At 59.5% G+C, this 15,093-nt stretch overlaps 1 protein-coding gene across 4 annotated transcripts in view; it reads left to right on the forward strand.

Annotated features, from left to right (window-relative positions):
• Positions 1-14,260, forward strand: part of SMPD4 (sphingomyelin phosphodiesterase 4) — a 21,929-nt gene extending 7,669 nt beyond the window's left edge. The window contains exons 8-20 of one of the 4 annotated variants that reach the window (XM_017679294.3): positions 72-223; positions 1,017-1,149; positions 3,294-3,365; positions 6,332-6,418; positions 8,776-8,921; positions 9,345-9,435; positions 9,996-10,096; positions 10,576-10,739; positions 11,075-11,391; positions 11,720-11,953; positions 12,217-12,348; positions 12,532-12,660; positions 12,786-14,260. In XM_017679294.3, coding sequence (XP_017534783.1) covers positions 72-223; positions 1,017-1,149; positions 3,294-3,365; positions 6,332-6,418; positions 8,776-8,921; positions 9,345-9,435; positions 9,996-10,096; positions 10,576-10,739; positions 11,075-11,391; positions 11,720-11,953; positions 12,217-12,348; positions 12,532-12,660; positions 12,786-13,115 — 2,088 coding nt within the window. In that variant the 3' untranslated portion in view covers positions 13,116-14,260. The remainder of the gene's footprint in view (positions 1-71; positions 224-1,016; positions 1,150-3,293; positions 3,366-6,331; positions 6,419-8,775; positions 8,922-9,344; positions 9,436-9,995; positions 10,097-10,575; positions 10,740-11,074; positions 11,392-11,719; positions 11,954-12,216; positions 12,349-12,531; positions 12,661-12,785) is intronic. The other 3 variants (XM_017679296.3, XM_036993160.2, XM_036993161.2) reach the window with 3 other exon arrangements.
• The last annotated feature ends 833 nt before the right edge of the window (positions 14,261-15,093 follow it).

Raw genomic sequence — 15,093 nt, forward strand, 5'->3', positions numbered from 1 at the left:
GGGCTTTGGTGCTTTGTGAGTTGAGCCCTGCGATTGCCAGAGCCACACACTAATGCGAGTTCGGTTTCCAGCCGCTCCCAGGGGCCCTCCACGTCCGAACTTCAGACTGTGCCTATTTCATCTTGGTGGACAGGTACCTGTCATGGTTCCTGCCCACAGAAGGCAGTGTGCTGCCCCCACTTGCCTCCAGCCCAGGGGTGCCCAGCCCCTCACCAGCTCCCCGGTAAGGCTCCCCACTGCCCTGGCTCCCTCTTGGCTAGTGCCCCAGGTGGCCCATCTCGCAGCGAGCCGTGAAGGCCTGGCTCTTCCGTGAGGGAGTGGCCTGGTCAGTGGGCGTTGCTCATGAGGACAGTGGTGCCTGGATTCTTTGTCCAGGGCCCTCCCACTTTGGCCGCCTGTGGTTGTGTCCCTAGTCCCCTTCAACCTGGACCCGCCCCTCAGTCTTTGCTTACCTTTGCTGACCTTGATAACTCTGAAGTGTGCAGCCTGGCTGTGTGCACAGTGTCCCTGCCTCTGTTCCCTGGTGTCTTCTCGGGGACAGGCACCGGCTGGGCATTGTTGGCTGGGGCACTGCTGAAGTGGCCTGCCATCCATGTGCAGGTGCCGTCAGCACACTGGGCAGAGGGGTGTCGGCCGGGTTTTCCTTCTGTGAACCTCAATGAGTACTCTGCCTGAATGAATAACAAGGGCAGTTTAGTGCGGAGGTGCACCAGACCGGAGTCACCGCCGGCCAGTGCTAGCCTAGCATCTCTTGATTCTCAGGTCAGTTTTTAGTAGGCTATTTGCCAAATGGTGATTTTTCTAATTTCATCACTCTTAACAGTTATTAGTAGGCTCTCTGTGGTAAGGAAACTCTTCCAACCCGTTCATTCATTTGTGTATATCAAGTATGGACTTGGGGGTCACTGTGATTCAGTAGCTTTAATCGTCACTCCTGTCGCTGATTTTGGTGTCCAGGTTGCCCCTGGTTATACCAGCAGGCTCCCCGAATGAAGGCCCGTCTCTGTCTCCCTCAGGACCCCAGCCATGCCCTTTGCCTCCTACGGCCTCCCCCACACAAGTCTCCTGAAGCGACACGTCTCCCATCAGACGTCTGTGAACGCAGACCCTGCCTCCCATGAGATCTGGAGGTCGGAGACTCTGCTCCAGGTGAGCTAAGGGACTCCCTCTCATCTTCCACTTGAGGTAACTGCTCAGCCCACTTCCCCCTCCTGGGATAGGGGCCTCGACACTGCCCCGGCCAGGGGTGGTTCTACACTGGTGTTTTTCTGCTGTGACCTTTAGAGAGAGACGGGAGAGACTCGCCTGCTTGTCCGGCCTGTCTGTCACCAGCAGTGCTTTTCATCCCAGGACTTCCAGGCCCGGGCAGTTCTGCTTTTCTCATGGTGATGCCCAGTTTCCAGTGGGTCCCTACCCCTGCCTCTCTGACCTACTCCCATGTTGTTGGCAAGGTTTCCTGTCACCACCGTTGGGCGGACACTAAACCCTGCCCAGGAGCGTTTTTCTGACGCCGAATGGAGAGGGCTTGCGAAGGCTTCACCTTGCTTGGCAGGCAGCCTCGGGCCCTTTCATGTCAGAGGGTCCCGAGGGGGTGGCAGGGCCCCACGTCCCACACAGGCTTAGGCTGCTCTCTCCTGAGCTCACTGTGGAGATTCAGCTGGTTCTGACCCTGGATCTGGGGCTGAGTTGTTGGTAGCCCCCAGCTCACCTGTTGACAGCCGGGCATGTGGAGAAGATGTTCTTAGAGGCCCCTCCACGTGGTTGTTGAAGCAGCACGGAAGGCCAGACAGCTGGCCATCGTCCCTGGGCACAGAGGGTGCTCGTCCTTCAGATGGCTCACAGCTAATGTGGGCGCTCAGCCTGCGCCAGTCCGCACAGAGGGCAGGGGACCAACACACAGGCTTCTGGGCGGAACTTCAGGGTTGTTTTCCGGGCCAAAACACTAATTAATGCCCTTTCTCCCCTTTTAATTCAAATCAGCTTTTTTTGGGTAATGGCAAAGTATGTATAACATTTTACCATCTTAACCGTTTCCAATTGCACAGTTCAGTAGTGTTGAGTATATTCATGTTGTCGTGTAACGGATCTCCAGAACTTTGTTATCTTGTGAAACCAAGACCCTGTCCCTATTAAGCAGTTCGCTGTTTCCCTCTTCGCACCACCTGGCACCTGCCATTCCGCTTCCTGTTTCTGTGAATGTGACGACTCCGGGTAGCTCTACAAGTGGGATCGTGCTGTATTTTTCTTCTTATGGCTGACTTGTTTCACTGAGCATAAATAATGTCCCCAAAGTTCATCCACATTGTGGATGAAAGTGCAGAATTTCATTTCTTTTTAAGACTGGCTCATATCCCATTGCGTAGATGGGCCACATCTTGCTTATCCATTCTTCCATCAGTGGACACTTGGGCTGCTTCCACGTTTTAACTATTGTGAGTAGTGTTGGTATGAACATGGGTGTACAAGTATCTCTGTCTCTGAGACCCTGATTTCTATTATTTTGGGTGTATATCCAGAGGTGGAATTGCCAGGTCGCATGGTAACTCTTGGTTTGTTCAGGAACCACCATACTGTTTTCCATAGGGGCTACAGTATTTTACATTTTACCAGCAGTGTACAACCTCTCCAACATTTCGTTGTTTTCTGTTTTTTTTTCCATTGTAGCCATCTTAATGGATGTAGGGTGGTAGCTCCTTTTTGATAGGTAGTTTTGATTTGCATTTGCATAATGATTAGTGATGTGGAACATCTTTTCGTGTCCTCATGGGCCGTTTATGTATCTTTAGAGAAACACCTGTTCAAGGCCTTTGCCTGTTTTTGAATGGAGTTGTTTGGTTTTTATTGTGGAATTTTAGGAGTTCTCTTTACATTCTTGATCTCAGTCCCTTATCAGATGTGCGATTCGCATGCATCTTCCCCGCTCGGTGGGCTGTCTTTTCACTCTTTGATAGTGTTCTTTGATGCACAAAAGTCTTTAATTTTTGTCAAGTCCAGTTTATCTACTTTTTCTTCTGTTGCTGTGTTTCTGGAGTCACATCCAAGGGGTTCCTGCCAGACTCCATGTCATGAAGTTTTCTCCACAGGCTTTCTTCTAAGAGTTTTACAGTTTTAGCTCTTACATTTAGGTCTTGCTCCATTTTGCGTTATTTTTGTTTATGGTGTCAGGTAAGGGCCGTTTCATTTACTTGCACGTTGATATTTTCCAGCACCGGTTGTTGCAAAAGACTGCCCTTTTCCTGATGAATGGTCTTCGTGCTCTGGTCAAAAACTGACTAGATAATGCTCTTTTGCAGGTTTTTGTTGAAATGTGGCTTCATCATTATTCCTTGGAGATGTACCAAAAAATGCAGTCCCCTCACGCCAAGGTATGTCGCCTCAGTTTTTCCTCCCTTCTCCTGCTCTGGCCCCGGCATGCCTGCTCAGCCTGCTCCCTCTTGTCCTTGACCTCAGTTTCCAAGGGCTGGATGGTGGGGAGCGGAACCCTGCCCTCCTGCCTCCGAAAGAGGTGCTGCCCAGGGGTAGGTGGTGCTCTGTGGTGGGCTCGTGCCATCTCTGGGGTCCTCCTTCCAGAGCACTGCCCCCAGCAGCAGGGGAGCTGCTGCTGGGAGTCCCGCGTAGGTCTGTCCCCTCCACCATCACAGCACCCCCTGCTTTGCCACTGAGGTGGCATCTGGCAGACCCCACCCACCTTGGTGCCCACACTGGTCCCCGCCTCCTGCAGAGCGCTGGCAGGCAGCTCTGTGCTGGGTGGGGTCTGACACCCTCCTGTGTGCGCCGGCCTGTCTCCTCTTCCTGGCCTTTTCCCCAAGTCCCTATCTGGGCAGCTCTCATTTGCAAAGGTGCAGAGGCAGCTGAGGCCCTGGAGCCCTCCTGGGCCATTGCTGCCAGGTCCGCTTGAACTGTCGAGGTAAAACAGCTCTATTCAGTCAGTAAAAGGCAGGGTGGGCGCTTAGATCCATGCTGTGTGACACAGCTCGAACCGGGCGCCTGGGCCCTGCGGAGGCCAGTGCTGGCCTATGACTGACTCTGTGGTTGCCTGGCAGAGTCCCGGAGGGCTCCCCTAAGAATTAAGACTTGGGTTACAGTCGAGAAGGGTGGCCTGTCAGTCTCCCTGTGTGACTTGGGAAAGCAGTGGTTCTGCTCCCGGCAGCTGGGTCTGCAGCCTTGCGCTCTGCCGCGTGGACACCGGGTGCTGCCCCCTCCGCTGCTGTCTTAAAGTGTGCAGTGCTCCAAAGCTCGGTCCCAGGCCTCTCATGCCACATAGCAGCTGCACTGCCTTCCCTGCTTCCAGAGCCAAGTTGTACATGCTTCAGGCCAGTGCATGGGGTTCTGGGATGCTTGCTCAGCCCAGTGCATGTGGCTTGGCCTTGGAGACGTCACCTCACTGCCCTGCCTTCCTTCTGAGCATCCTATCTTCTGAGCCGTAGGAAGCACGTCCTTGTTCATTTGTGGCATCGGATCTGCCCACCAAGAAGGCCCTCTGTGAGGATTCTGTGTCCACACGGGGAAGGGGCCGTGGGCTGTCTCTGCCAGGGAGGGTGGTTTCCCTTTTTCCTCATGTTCGCTTCCTCTTGGCCTGACCTCACCAGCCTGACCGGTGTGAGCTGCTCAGAGTGACTGCCTAGGGGGCGACTGGGAAGTCCCCACCAAGCACCTAGTGAGGTTCTGTGCTTCGCCTCCTCTTGAGGTGGACAACTGGGTGTATGGGAAGTGGGAAAGAGCTGCAGAGGCCCTTTATCAATCACTCCAGCTGGCACTGTGCCATGTGGAAATCCTCGCCAGTCCCAGCACAGCCCTAGGTGGCTGTTTCCTAATTTGAGGGATGCAGGAAGTGGGTTTGCGGCTGGGCTGGGAATGGAGCTCATGCCCATCTGTGAGTCCAGGCTTCCACTCTACCCCAGCTTCTGGCTTGCTGAGTGGGCTTCTGGAGGGGCCAGTGGGCCGAAAGGACAGTGCAGGCCACAGGCCGCGGTGGGGCCTGCCCTGTGTTCCCAGTGGGGGATTCCTCTCTGAGCTCCGCAGAGCCCAGGGCCGGCCCAGAGGAAGGCTGCGATGGGCTGATGCCTCGTTGCCGTGCTCCTTCCCACCCCTGCTCTGTGCATCTGGCGCGTGGTGTGCTCTGTCCTCTCCTTTGTGAAGCACGGTGCTCGGGCTGGGGGCACGGACCCGGAACGGCAGGATGTGTGCTGGGCAAGCTCTGGGCTGCACTTGCCTGAAAGGGGTGGTGGCTTCAGCAGGCCTTGACGCTTCCGGGAAGCAGGGCAGAGAGTCCTGCAGTGGCAGCCAGATAGCAAGCCGGCTTAGCTGCCATCCCAGTGGCTAGGCTGCCCCGGCCTCCAGTGGGTGTGGCTGTGGGCAGATGCTCGGGGATCGTGGGACTGCCGAGAGGCCCTGTGTGTCTGGAGAGTGGAGAGGCCCCGGGGAGGTAGGAGAGGCTGGTCTTCCCAGGTGCTTGAGAGAACCCCGGAGTGTCTGCGCCCCCCGTAGCGATTCCTGGAATCGGGGGTGCGGAGGGTGGCCGGCCCCGTGGGCGGAGCCTGGGCTGCTTTGGGGAAGGAGCTCCGGCGCAGAGAGCGCCAGCCACTCAGGAGGGCGCACTGACTGGATGTGAGACCCAGGAATCAATCACATCATGTATCGATTTGGTAAACTTCTCCTCTGGACAACCCAGGAAGTTCAATAAATGACTTATTTTTCTTTCTTGGGCAGAGAGGCCTCCGTCCGGAACTGGCCCCTCTCTGCTGAGTCTCGGGGCCTTCAGGGCCTTGGTGGCCGGTAGTGCGTCCCAGTGAGGACCTAGGTCCCTGGTGGGCTGCCGCAGGGCTGGGGAGAGGGGGACCCTCTGGAAGGAAAGTGAGTCAGGCCGACGTCGGGGAGCTGGAGAGGCCTGCAGGCCCCAGGGACGCGGAGGGGGCTGCCCAGGCGACCTTGGGAGGCCCAGCGTCCCTCCGACCGGCAGGTGGAGGAGCACCTCAGGGGGCCTGGCTCGGGCTGCCCACGGAGGGGCGGGGCCGGGGCGCTGAGGGCCGAGGAGTCGGGCACCTGCGGGGGCAGAGGGGCAGGAGCGGGGTCGCCGGGAGGCCGCGGGAGGGCGGAGGGGCGGGGCCTCCGGGCGGCGTCTCGCTGGCCTGCGGCTGCCGGGCTGAGACCGGATTGTCACTGATCGCTTTTATTTTTGTTTGTTTTCTGTTCCTCCTCCTTACTTCTGGGCTCCTTCTCCTTTTGCTTTGTCCCCCCCTCGCCCTGTCTCCTGCCCTGCGCCCCCCGCCCGCCCTGCCCTGCGCCCCCACCTCTCCCGCCTCTTCTCTCGGTTTCCGTTTTGTCGTCTCAGCTGGAGGTTCTGCACTACCGGCTCAGTGTCTCCAGCGCCCTCCACAGCCCTGCCCAACCCAGCCTCCAGGCCCTGCACGCCTACCAAGTACTGGCTGCCCTCGTTTTGTTCCGTCTCACCCCTGCCCCGTGGTGCCCCACGGAACACATGTCAGTGCCGTGGTAAAGCCAGGGTCCGGCCGGGAGCCAGCAGGGTGACCCAGACGCCGTGTTCAGCAGAGCAAGGCTGGCGTGGCGGCGGGTGGGAGTGGCAGGGGTCGGCCTTCAGCACAGCTCGGTCCCCGCTTTGCAGATTAGATGTGGTAGGGAGAGCGGCTCCGTGACCCTGTCTGGCTGAGTCCCCAGCAAGTTCTGGGGTGTTGGAGGGTTCCGTGCTTAGCCTTGGTTCAAGGAAGTGAAATAGTGTGGCTTTTGCAGAGGCCCTGCTCACCCCGCATAGTAGGCCTGCTACTCAAGAACTGAGGAGGAGGAGACCCGAGGGCTGTGGGTGGCGCAGTTCTGCCAACCTGGGGCCTGTGTGTGAGGAAAAGCACGGGGCTCGGCCCTCCAGCCTGGAGAGGCCATTAGGCCTTGAGCAGGTGGGGGCTTGGGCTCCTGTGAACCCATGGACTCCCCCAGAGGTACATGAGAGCAGGTGGTGACTGCTCAGACATTGTGGTCTGCTTAGGCAGAAATGACCAGTGTGTGTGGACCAATTTGAGGTCAACAGAGTGGACTTCAGACCTGTGGGGTGTTTCAGGGCTGATGGAGTCTGGCAGGTCACTGATTCATGAGATGAGGCCAGGAATGTCTGTCCAGTTCACCCTCAAGGGAGCACAGGTTGAACTTGAACTTGAGCACAAGAGAAGTCATGTTTTGCTGGGATGGGGTGGCGAGTGCAGCGAGGTTCCTGCTCAGAAGCAGCAGCTTCAGGAAGTGGGGAAGTGTCCAGAGGGCAGCGTGGGTTGGCCAAGTGCAAAAGTGGGTGCCACCCAGCCTCTGTTGGGGAGGGTCTCACTTGACTGAAAGCAAGTATCTGGAGAAGTATCTGGCTCTGTGCACCTCCACAGCAGAGGGCCAGGAGCCTGGGGTGGGGTGGGGCGTGGGCATAGCCCCTGAGGCACAATCCCCCTGGGCCTTGGGAAGGTGCCTCTAAGGGGCCTGTCGGTGGAGGCGGCCGCATGCAGCTATAGTGGAGGCTCTTGGAGGGACGTGGCTCAGGAAGCTGGGGAGTTGTTTCGGAAGAACTTTGGCTTCACAAATGCAGCAGGAAAATGGCCCGAGGGTCCCAGTGGGATTGGAGGGGGGTGTTCATCGGGGGGCTCTCCAGAGAGACCCTGGAAGGATGGGCAGGGTAGGGTAGGGCCCTCCTCTGAGGGAGCCAGCACTAGGGGCCTGGGGTGCCAAGGGGGAAGGCTCTCAGGAGGGAGTTCCAACCTGGCATGGATGCCCTTCTAATCTTCTATTAGGATTAAAATAATTTAAAGCTTTTTTCTTCAAAGTGATGCAAATCCATCAAGGCTAAAAAATACAGAGTTAACTCGGATGTGTGGCCTGGGCCTGTGGAGGCATTTCTGTGCCAGGGAGAGCTGGGTGGCCGGGGCTGGAGCCTGGCATACAGGAGAGGTCTGCCATGTCCCGGGGTGCGCCGGGCGGCACGGCCTGCACTGGCCTCCACATGGCTCGGTTTGGGTTAGGCCCCCAGATTCCCTCCATCACATCTGGAGGGGCACCAGCGGGCTGGAGAGTGTGTGGGGCCTGGGGCATGTCGGTCTGGATGCCGCAGACCGGCAGCTGGCAGGCAACGATCCCACTCGGGACTCCACCCTGCACCCACCGCTGGACAGCCAGCAAACAGGCTTTCCTCCCAGGTCTGGGTCTCAGAGATCCTACATGGACTTTCTGAATCTGAAGCATGGCCCCCACAATTGAAGGTGGTCTTTTTTGGGGGGTTGTGTGTTCATAGGTCCACTAGCAACAGGGGAAGGGCCAGCCTGGACTGAGCCCCCAGCCAGCCACGTCCATGAGGTGAAAGGGTGGGCCTGTGGCAGGAGGAGGGGCTGGGTCCCGCCTGGAAGGAGAAGCCATGGGCCTCGGCGAGCTGTCCCCACAAGCCCGGGTGGGACAGGGAGGACAGACAGGGGACCCTGAGTCCAGGTCTGGGTGGGCGCCTGGCCTGCTCCTGCCCCTGCTCTCCATCCCCTGGCTGGTCAGGAGGTGGGGGACCCAAGTCACCTGCAGAGGGTGCAGAAAGGGGCTTGAGAAGTGCACGGAGGCGCCTGGAGGGTCTGTCTGTTGGCAGGCCGTCCACGCACCAGTGCAGGCCTCCCTCTTAGTGGGGCTCAGACCCAGAGCGCGAGTACCGTCCGCCGGCGTCGGGCACAGGCAGGGCCACAAGGCTGGGTGGGGCGTGGTCGGGCCGGGCCGGGAGCCCCTCCCAGACTGACCGGCCGCCCTCCCCCTCAGGAGGCGTTCACACCCACGGAGGAGCACGTGCTGGTGGTGCGCCTGCTGCTGAAGCACCTGCACGCCTTTTCCAACAGCCTGAAGCCTGAGCAGGTCTCCCCCTCCGCCCACTCCCATGCTGCCAGTCCCCTGGAGGAATTTAAACGGTAGGTGTGGGGCTACAGGTGGCCTCTGCCTCCTGGCCTGTCACCCCCGTCCTCACACACGTGTGGCCCACCGTCCTTTCTCCAGGGATTACCGGGTGGGTGTGCTGTGCCCTCCCTGTCCCCACTGCCGGCCAGACAGGAGAAGGGCTGGGGCAGTGGTCTCACTTCTAGGTGCCTTTGCTGGCAGGGCAGGTGATTTTTGTGAACCAAGCAGAGGTGGGCACAGGAGCCACCCTGGATTGCCCACATGTGTGCTGTGTCCTTGGGATGTTCTCTAACCTCTCTGAACCTTGGTTTTCTCCTCTGAAAAACGGAGCTAGAAATAGGAGGCCTTACCCCAGGGGATGCCCAGCACTCACCCTGGCAGAGCAGCTTTGCAAACGGGAGGCACTGGACCCCCGTGAGATGACCCTCCCCCTGCAGGGCCGCTGTCCCAAGGTTTGTTCAGCAGAAGCTCTACCTCTTCCTGCAGCACTGCTTCGGCCACTGGCCCCTGGACGCGTCATTCAGAGCCGTGAGTGTCAGCCCCTTCTGCCCTCTGCGCCTTTGTCCCCTGTGTGTCCTGATGAGGGATGTCCCAAGGGGCGGATGAGGGAGGGAACCGGCTGTCATCACAGAGACTTGGCAGAGAGACCCTGGCGGGTCCCATTGTGCCGTGTATCTGAGCTCCCAAAGCCAGGCCTGGGGCAGGAGGTGCTCTGCCTGCCGTGACTGTGACCCCAGCCCCCGCACTGGACAGGTCCCCACCTCCCTGAGCGGCACGCAGCCCCCTCGGCTGAGGGTTTCACGCTTGGTGTCCCACGCCCCTGAAGGGCTGGAGTGAGGGTGAAGCATCCCAGGCCTGCACTGAGTCCCTCCCGTGTCCCCTGGGAAAGTGGGGATATGGGAAGAGGCCAGAACCCGGTGGGGACCCTCCCTGGCAGAGCCAAAGTGTCAGCTAGGGACGGGCCCCACTCACCTGAGCTGCCTCCTGGCAGCCAGGCTCCAGGCCACCCAAGGAGTTGTCCCAGAGCCCTAGCCAACAGCCCACCAGTGTGCCAGCGTCAGGCCCTCAGGGCACATGTGTCCCACCAGGTCCTGGAAATGTGGCTGAGCTACCTGCAGCCCTGGAGGTACGCACCTGAGAAGCAGGCTCAGAGCAGTGACTGCCAGGCCAGATGCGCTTCAGAGAGGTGGTGAGCCCCACACCCTGTTCCCCTGAGGGGCCTGGGGGCTGACTGCCCGCAGAGGCAGCTGGTGTCCCTCTTTCTCCCATCCCTTTGCTGATGGTCTCACCCGATGTACGTTTGCGCTCAGCCCCACCTGGGCCTGCCACCCTTCCTCCCCAGCTCTCGGCATAGCGACTGCCACCAGCTCCCCTCATCTCCTGGCAGCTGGCCCAGGCTCCCGCCGGCACCTCCTCTCCTTGACCCACCTCCCCGACGCACCCCTCTGGTGCCCAGGCCACCCTGCCTCGGAGGCCTCCGTCATCGCAGGGGGTCAGGGTCTCACCATCTGTCCTGCTTCCCCTGCCACTCCCGGCCTCTCAGCCGCCGGGAGGCCATGGCTGGGGGGTCCAGAACCCAAGGAAGAGCCGGGCTGCAGTGCAGCTGTGGACCCGGGTAGCCCTGCCTCCAGCGGGAGGTCTGCCCCTGACGCGCTGCCTGGTCCCCAGGGCGCCCTTCGTGCAGGAGAACCTGCTGATGTACACCAAGCTCTTCGTGGGCTTCCTGAGCCGCGCGCTCCGCACCGACCTCGTCAGCCCCAAAAATGCACTTATGGTGTTCCGAGTGGCCAAAGTCTTCGCCCAGCCCAACCTGGCTGAGATGATCCAGAAAGGTGAGCCCTGGGCCGGGGGACCGCAGACCCTCCGTGTGCCGCGTGGGCTGGTGGGCGGCCTGGCAAAGTGGTGTGGGGCTCCTGACGCACAGCAGCAGGTGAGGGTCTGAGCTTGGCCGCGCCCTGCCCTCCCTGCGGTGCTGCGCACCAGCCAGGGCTGAGGCTGCGCCCAGAGGAAGGGGAGGTGCAACTCTGAACCGCGTGTCCCGGTGGCTCTCGTAGAGACAGCGCGAGGCACTCTGGCTCCCTGACATGCTTCTGTCTTAGCAGCCTTGGTTGGCTTTAGCTTTTCTGGCTTCATTTACAAGTGTCAGCCTTCCTGTTGACACTCACAGGGCTCCAGGGTCGCTCGGAGTTGGGCCCCCGTGGCCTGCCAGCAGCCCCTAGGAAAGCCAGCGGTGCCTGGGCAGTGACTACCAGGCCAGACCCCCTGTCCCGCCTTCCAGGGGAGCAGCTCTTCCTGGAGCCGGAGCTTGTCATCCCGCACCGCCAGCACCGGCTCCTCGCGGCCCCCACGCTCACCGGCAGCTTCCTGTCCCCGTGGCCGCCGGCCGTCACCGACGCCTCCCTCAAGGTGAAGAGCCACGCCTACAGCCTGGAGGGCCAGGACTGCAAGTACACCCCGATGTTCGGGCCCGAGGTCCGGACGCTGGTGAGTGGGCCATGACTTTGCTGGCCACAGGGCTGTCCTGACCCTCTAGGGACTGGGCCCGGGGACCGCCCACCCATTCAGAGGAGAAAGGGGAAAGGCTGGGGCCGAGGTGATGCTGCTGTAACCCCTGCCTTGTTTTTTCAGTGAAGTCTTATTTTTTTCTGATGACAAAGGCAGTGTTTGTTGGGCATTTTTCTCACCTGGAATATGCGTGTCCTAGTCTCAGAATAGCCCCCGTGTGTGGAAGCTGTGCCCACCTGGCCCGTTGGCGGCTGGGCACCAGAGGCAGCTCCGCCTGAGCTGGCTCGCCTGCCCGTCTCCCTGGCAGGTCTTGCGTCTGGCTCAGCTCATCACACAGGCGAAGCAGACCGCCAAGTCCATCTCTGACCAGTGCGGAGAGAGCTCAGCTGGCCGCCCCTTTCTGTCGTGGCTCGGCTTCCACTCCACAGACACAAACAGCTCCTACCCAGGCAATGACCTAGATGACATGGGGCAGGACAGCGTCCGCAAGACTGACGAGTACCTGGAGAAGGCCCTGGAGTACCTGTGCCACGTGTTCCGAGTACGGGCCGCCTGCCGCCCTCCCAGGGCTCAGTCTCGCGGCCCCGGCCCCCCTTCCCAGCCCGGGACCAGCCCCACACTGACACCTGGCGCGGTTCCCCCCGCACGCGACCTGGAGCCCGTCCTGTGGGAGATCTTTGGGTCCCCTCGCTGTCCCTGCCAGAGGCCCGGGGGCTGAGGAGCAGTTCCTCCCTTTTGCCTTGAACTTGAAAGCAGGTGGCAGGAGGCAGCTACTGCCGCCTCAGACATGTTTCTTCCGGACAGCTCAGCGAGGCCCAGCTTGCCCAGCTCACGCGTGCCTCGGGGACAGCCCGGGATGAGAGCGGAAAGAAGCAGCTCCCAGACTGCACTGTGGGGGAGGATGGCCTTATCCTCACGCCCCTGGGCCGCTACCAGGTGAGGCCCACGTTCCAGGGCTCTGGCTTTCCAGGCAGCATGGCTACTGGTCCTGCCTCCTGGTCTCCGTCTCCCCATCACCCCCATGAGCAGATGGCTCCTCAGAGTTGTTTTCAAAGGGGTGTCTGTGGGCTGCCCTGCGGCCCAGGTCTCACTGGGGCTCATCTCTGCTGCTGCTTCTAGATCATCAATGGGCTGCGAAGGTTTGATATCGAGTACCAGGGGGACTCGGAGCTGCAGCCCGTCCGCAGCTATGAGAGCGCCAGCCTGGTCCGTGTGCTCTTCCGGCTGTCCTCTGCCATCAACCGCAGGGTGAGCGGGCGGGAGGGCCGTGTCCACCCCCACGCGCCATTCCTCCCGCCCACCTCAGGGAGAGGCTGGCTGGAGAGCGCAGCCCCTGCCCGCACCCATTCCCCGTGCCTCTGTCTCTGCTCTAGTTTGCAGGCCAGATGGCAGCCCTGTGTTCCCGGGCCGACTTCCTTGGCAGTTTCTGTCGCTACCACCTCATGGAGCCTGGGCTGGCAGACAGGCACCTGCTGAGCCCTGTGGGGCGGGGGCGGGCGGCCAGCTGTGCCCGGGGCCCCAGGGTCAGCCTGCGCTTCCTGGGCAGCTACCGGGTGCTGCTGTCACTGCTGCTGGCCTTCTCTGTCGCCTCTCTCTTCTGTGTCGGACCCTTGCCCTGCGCCCTGGTGCTCGCGCTGGGCTACCTTCTCTACGCCGTGGCCATGACACTGCTGACTGAGCGGGCCAAGCTGCACCAGCTCTGACCGGGTCGGTGCTGTTCCCAGGCAGGCTGGCAGGCTGGCCACACGGCCACTCCCATGCACCGGGGAGGACACCTCTGAACCTGAGCCCAGCCACCTTAAAGCTGCTAGGGGTCATTTTCCTGCAGCCTTGGAACCATCTGGAAGAGAATCTGAAACCAGAAGGGTGTGTGGTCCGGGCTTCATAAGGAAGGAATGGTGTCAGTGGGCCTATGAACCTGAGGGGGTGACCCGGATCTTGGCTGCCTAGTCCTCTTTCCTCCCCTCGGCCCGAGGCTCTGCCTTGAGATGGCCCTCGAGGCCGTTCGCTTTCACCGCCTTAGGATTCAGCCATGCGGAGCTCAGGCGGCGGTGTCTCCGCTGGGGGCCCTTGGCCTCTGCCCTCACCTCCCTTGAGGTCAGTGTGATGGTGGTGCCTCCCCGGGTGCCACCGGGATGTAGCTCAGCCTTTGGCCCCAGAGAAGAATCCATGACCCTAGAAGAGATTCCTGAGAAAACCGGATGATGGCCCTGTGATTCCTAATTTTAAAGCTAAATTTTGCCATCACGTTTGGCAGTGACAGGCCTTCGTGTTCTCCCAGCAATTCTGAGGCTGAGTTGCACAATTCCTCTTTTGAGAAGAAAAAAGGTCCTTTAGGAGCACAGGTGCTTGGGAGACAGTCTGCCACCTCGGCTCCTTTCTGTCCCAGGCCATCGAGCACACTGCTCAGTGGTGGCCCAGCATCACCCCGTATCCAGAACAGAACCGCGTCTCCCTGGGCACTGGGGACCCGGCAGAGCCACTGGAGTCGGATCCCACCGGCTTCTACGCTGTAGCCAAAGATGGTCAAAGCATTGTTTCATCTTCAATAAAGTCAAGCGCTCAGAGGCACAGTAAACACAGTAACCTTTTGATAATACCTAAACATTCAGACTACATGACAGTTGCACATTTACCATCAGTGACCATCCCCAGGGGACTTGAGTGCCCTCCGCCAGATTTTCAAACCAGGCCTTTGTCTTTTTTTTCCCTTAAGTTTGCAAACTAAATGTTGGGCTTTTTGTATTTTGATGTGAACTTGGAATAATGGCATTTTGGGGCCTACAACCAAAAATGAAACCAAATTTGTCGTGACCATGGACCTGAATAAACCTGTTTTTATTCCTGAGTCTGCTGGTACCTGGGCTCAGCCTCCAGGGCAGTCACGTGTGAGTCCCCCAGCTGCCCGGGGCCCGCAGAGACTGGTAGGCATCCTGTTGCCCTCACCCAGGGGGATGGTGGACCCATTACATCAGCAACAGATGAGGCAGATGCAATCACTGAAGTGGCCGTGGTCGGAGAGGGCAGGCCTGCAGGAGCCGAAGAACCAGGCCCAGGGTGGGCCTTAGCCAGCACAGGCCTCAAGCTGGGTCTAAGTCGTGGGGATTTTGCACAGTAGATCAAGGTTGGCCTCAATAAGAAAATCTGATAGTTCTGGAATGTGCATTTTCTGTGGCTTCTGGGATGCTCAGAGGATTGAGTGTGGATCTGGGAACTGAACTGTGCACTCAGCAGCCCTGTATGTGTCTTGCCTGCAGCAGTCTGGCTGGGCTGAGTGTGAAATGTCCCCCTTTCCCGGGCATCAAATTTTGTCAAATTTGATATAAATAAGGTATCATTTCCGTATGTTCAACATGAACAGATCTGGCTTTTGTTGCCAGGCCCATTCAAGAGGAGGGATGTGAGGCGATGGCCTAGGGTCAGCTTTTAATGGCACCATTCCCCAGTGCACCTCATTGCTTCCCGATAGTCCACCTCCGCCTGCAAGGTTGGGATGTCCTCCTTGACCCTCCAGCCCCCCACGGCCTCACTTCTCTGCATACACCACCCTTGTCCACATTTCTCTCCTGTTCTTTTTCTCCACCTGAAATCATTCTTCAATATCCTAATAAGCAAAAATGCTCCTCTCCATTTACCTCATATGTCCATGAACTCAAAACACCACCTACTGTGTGCCCCCTA

The sequence above is a fragment of the Manis javanica genome, chromosome 15 (assembly GCF_040802235.1).
Source record: "Manis javanica isolate MJ-LG chromosome 15, MJ_LKY, whole genome shotgun sequence".
NCBI classification, from domain to species: Eukaryota; Metazoa; Chordata; class Mammalia; order Pholidota; family Manidae; genus Manis; species Manis javanica.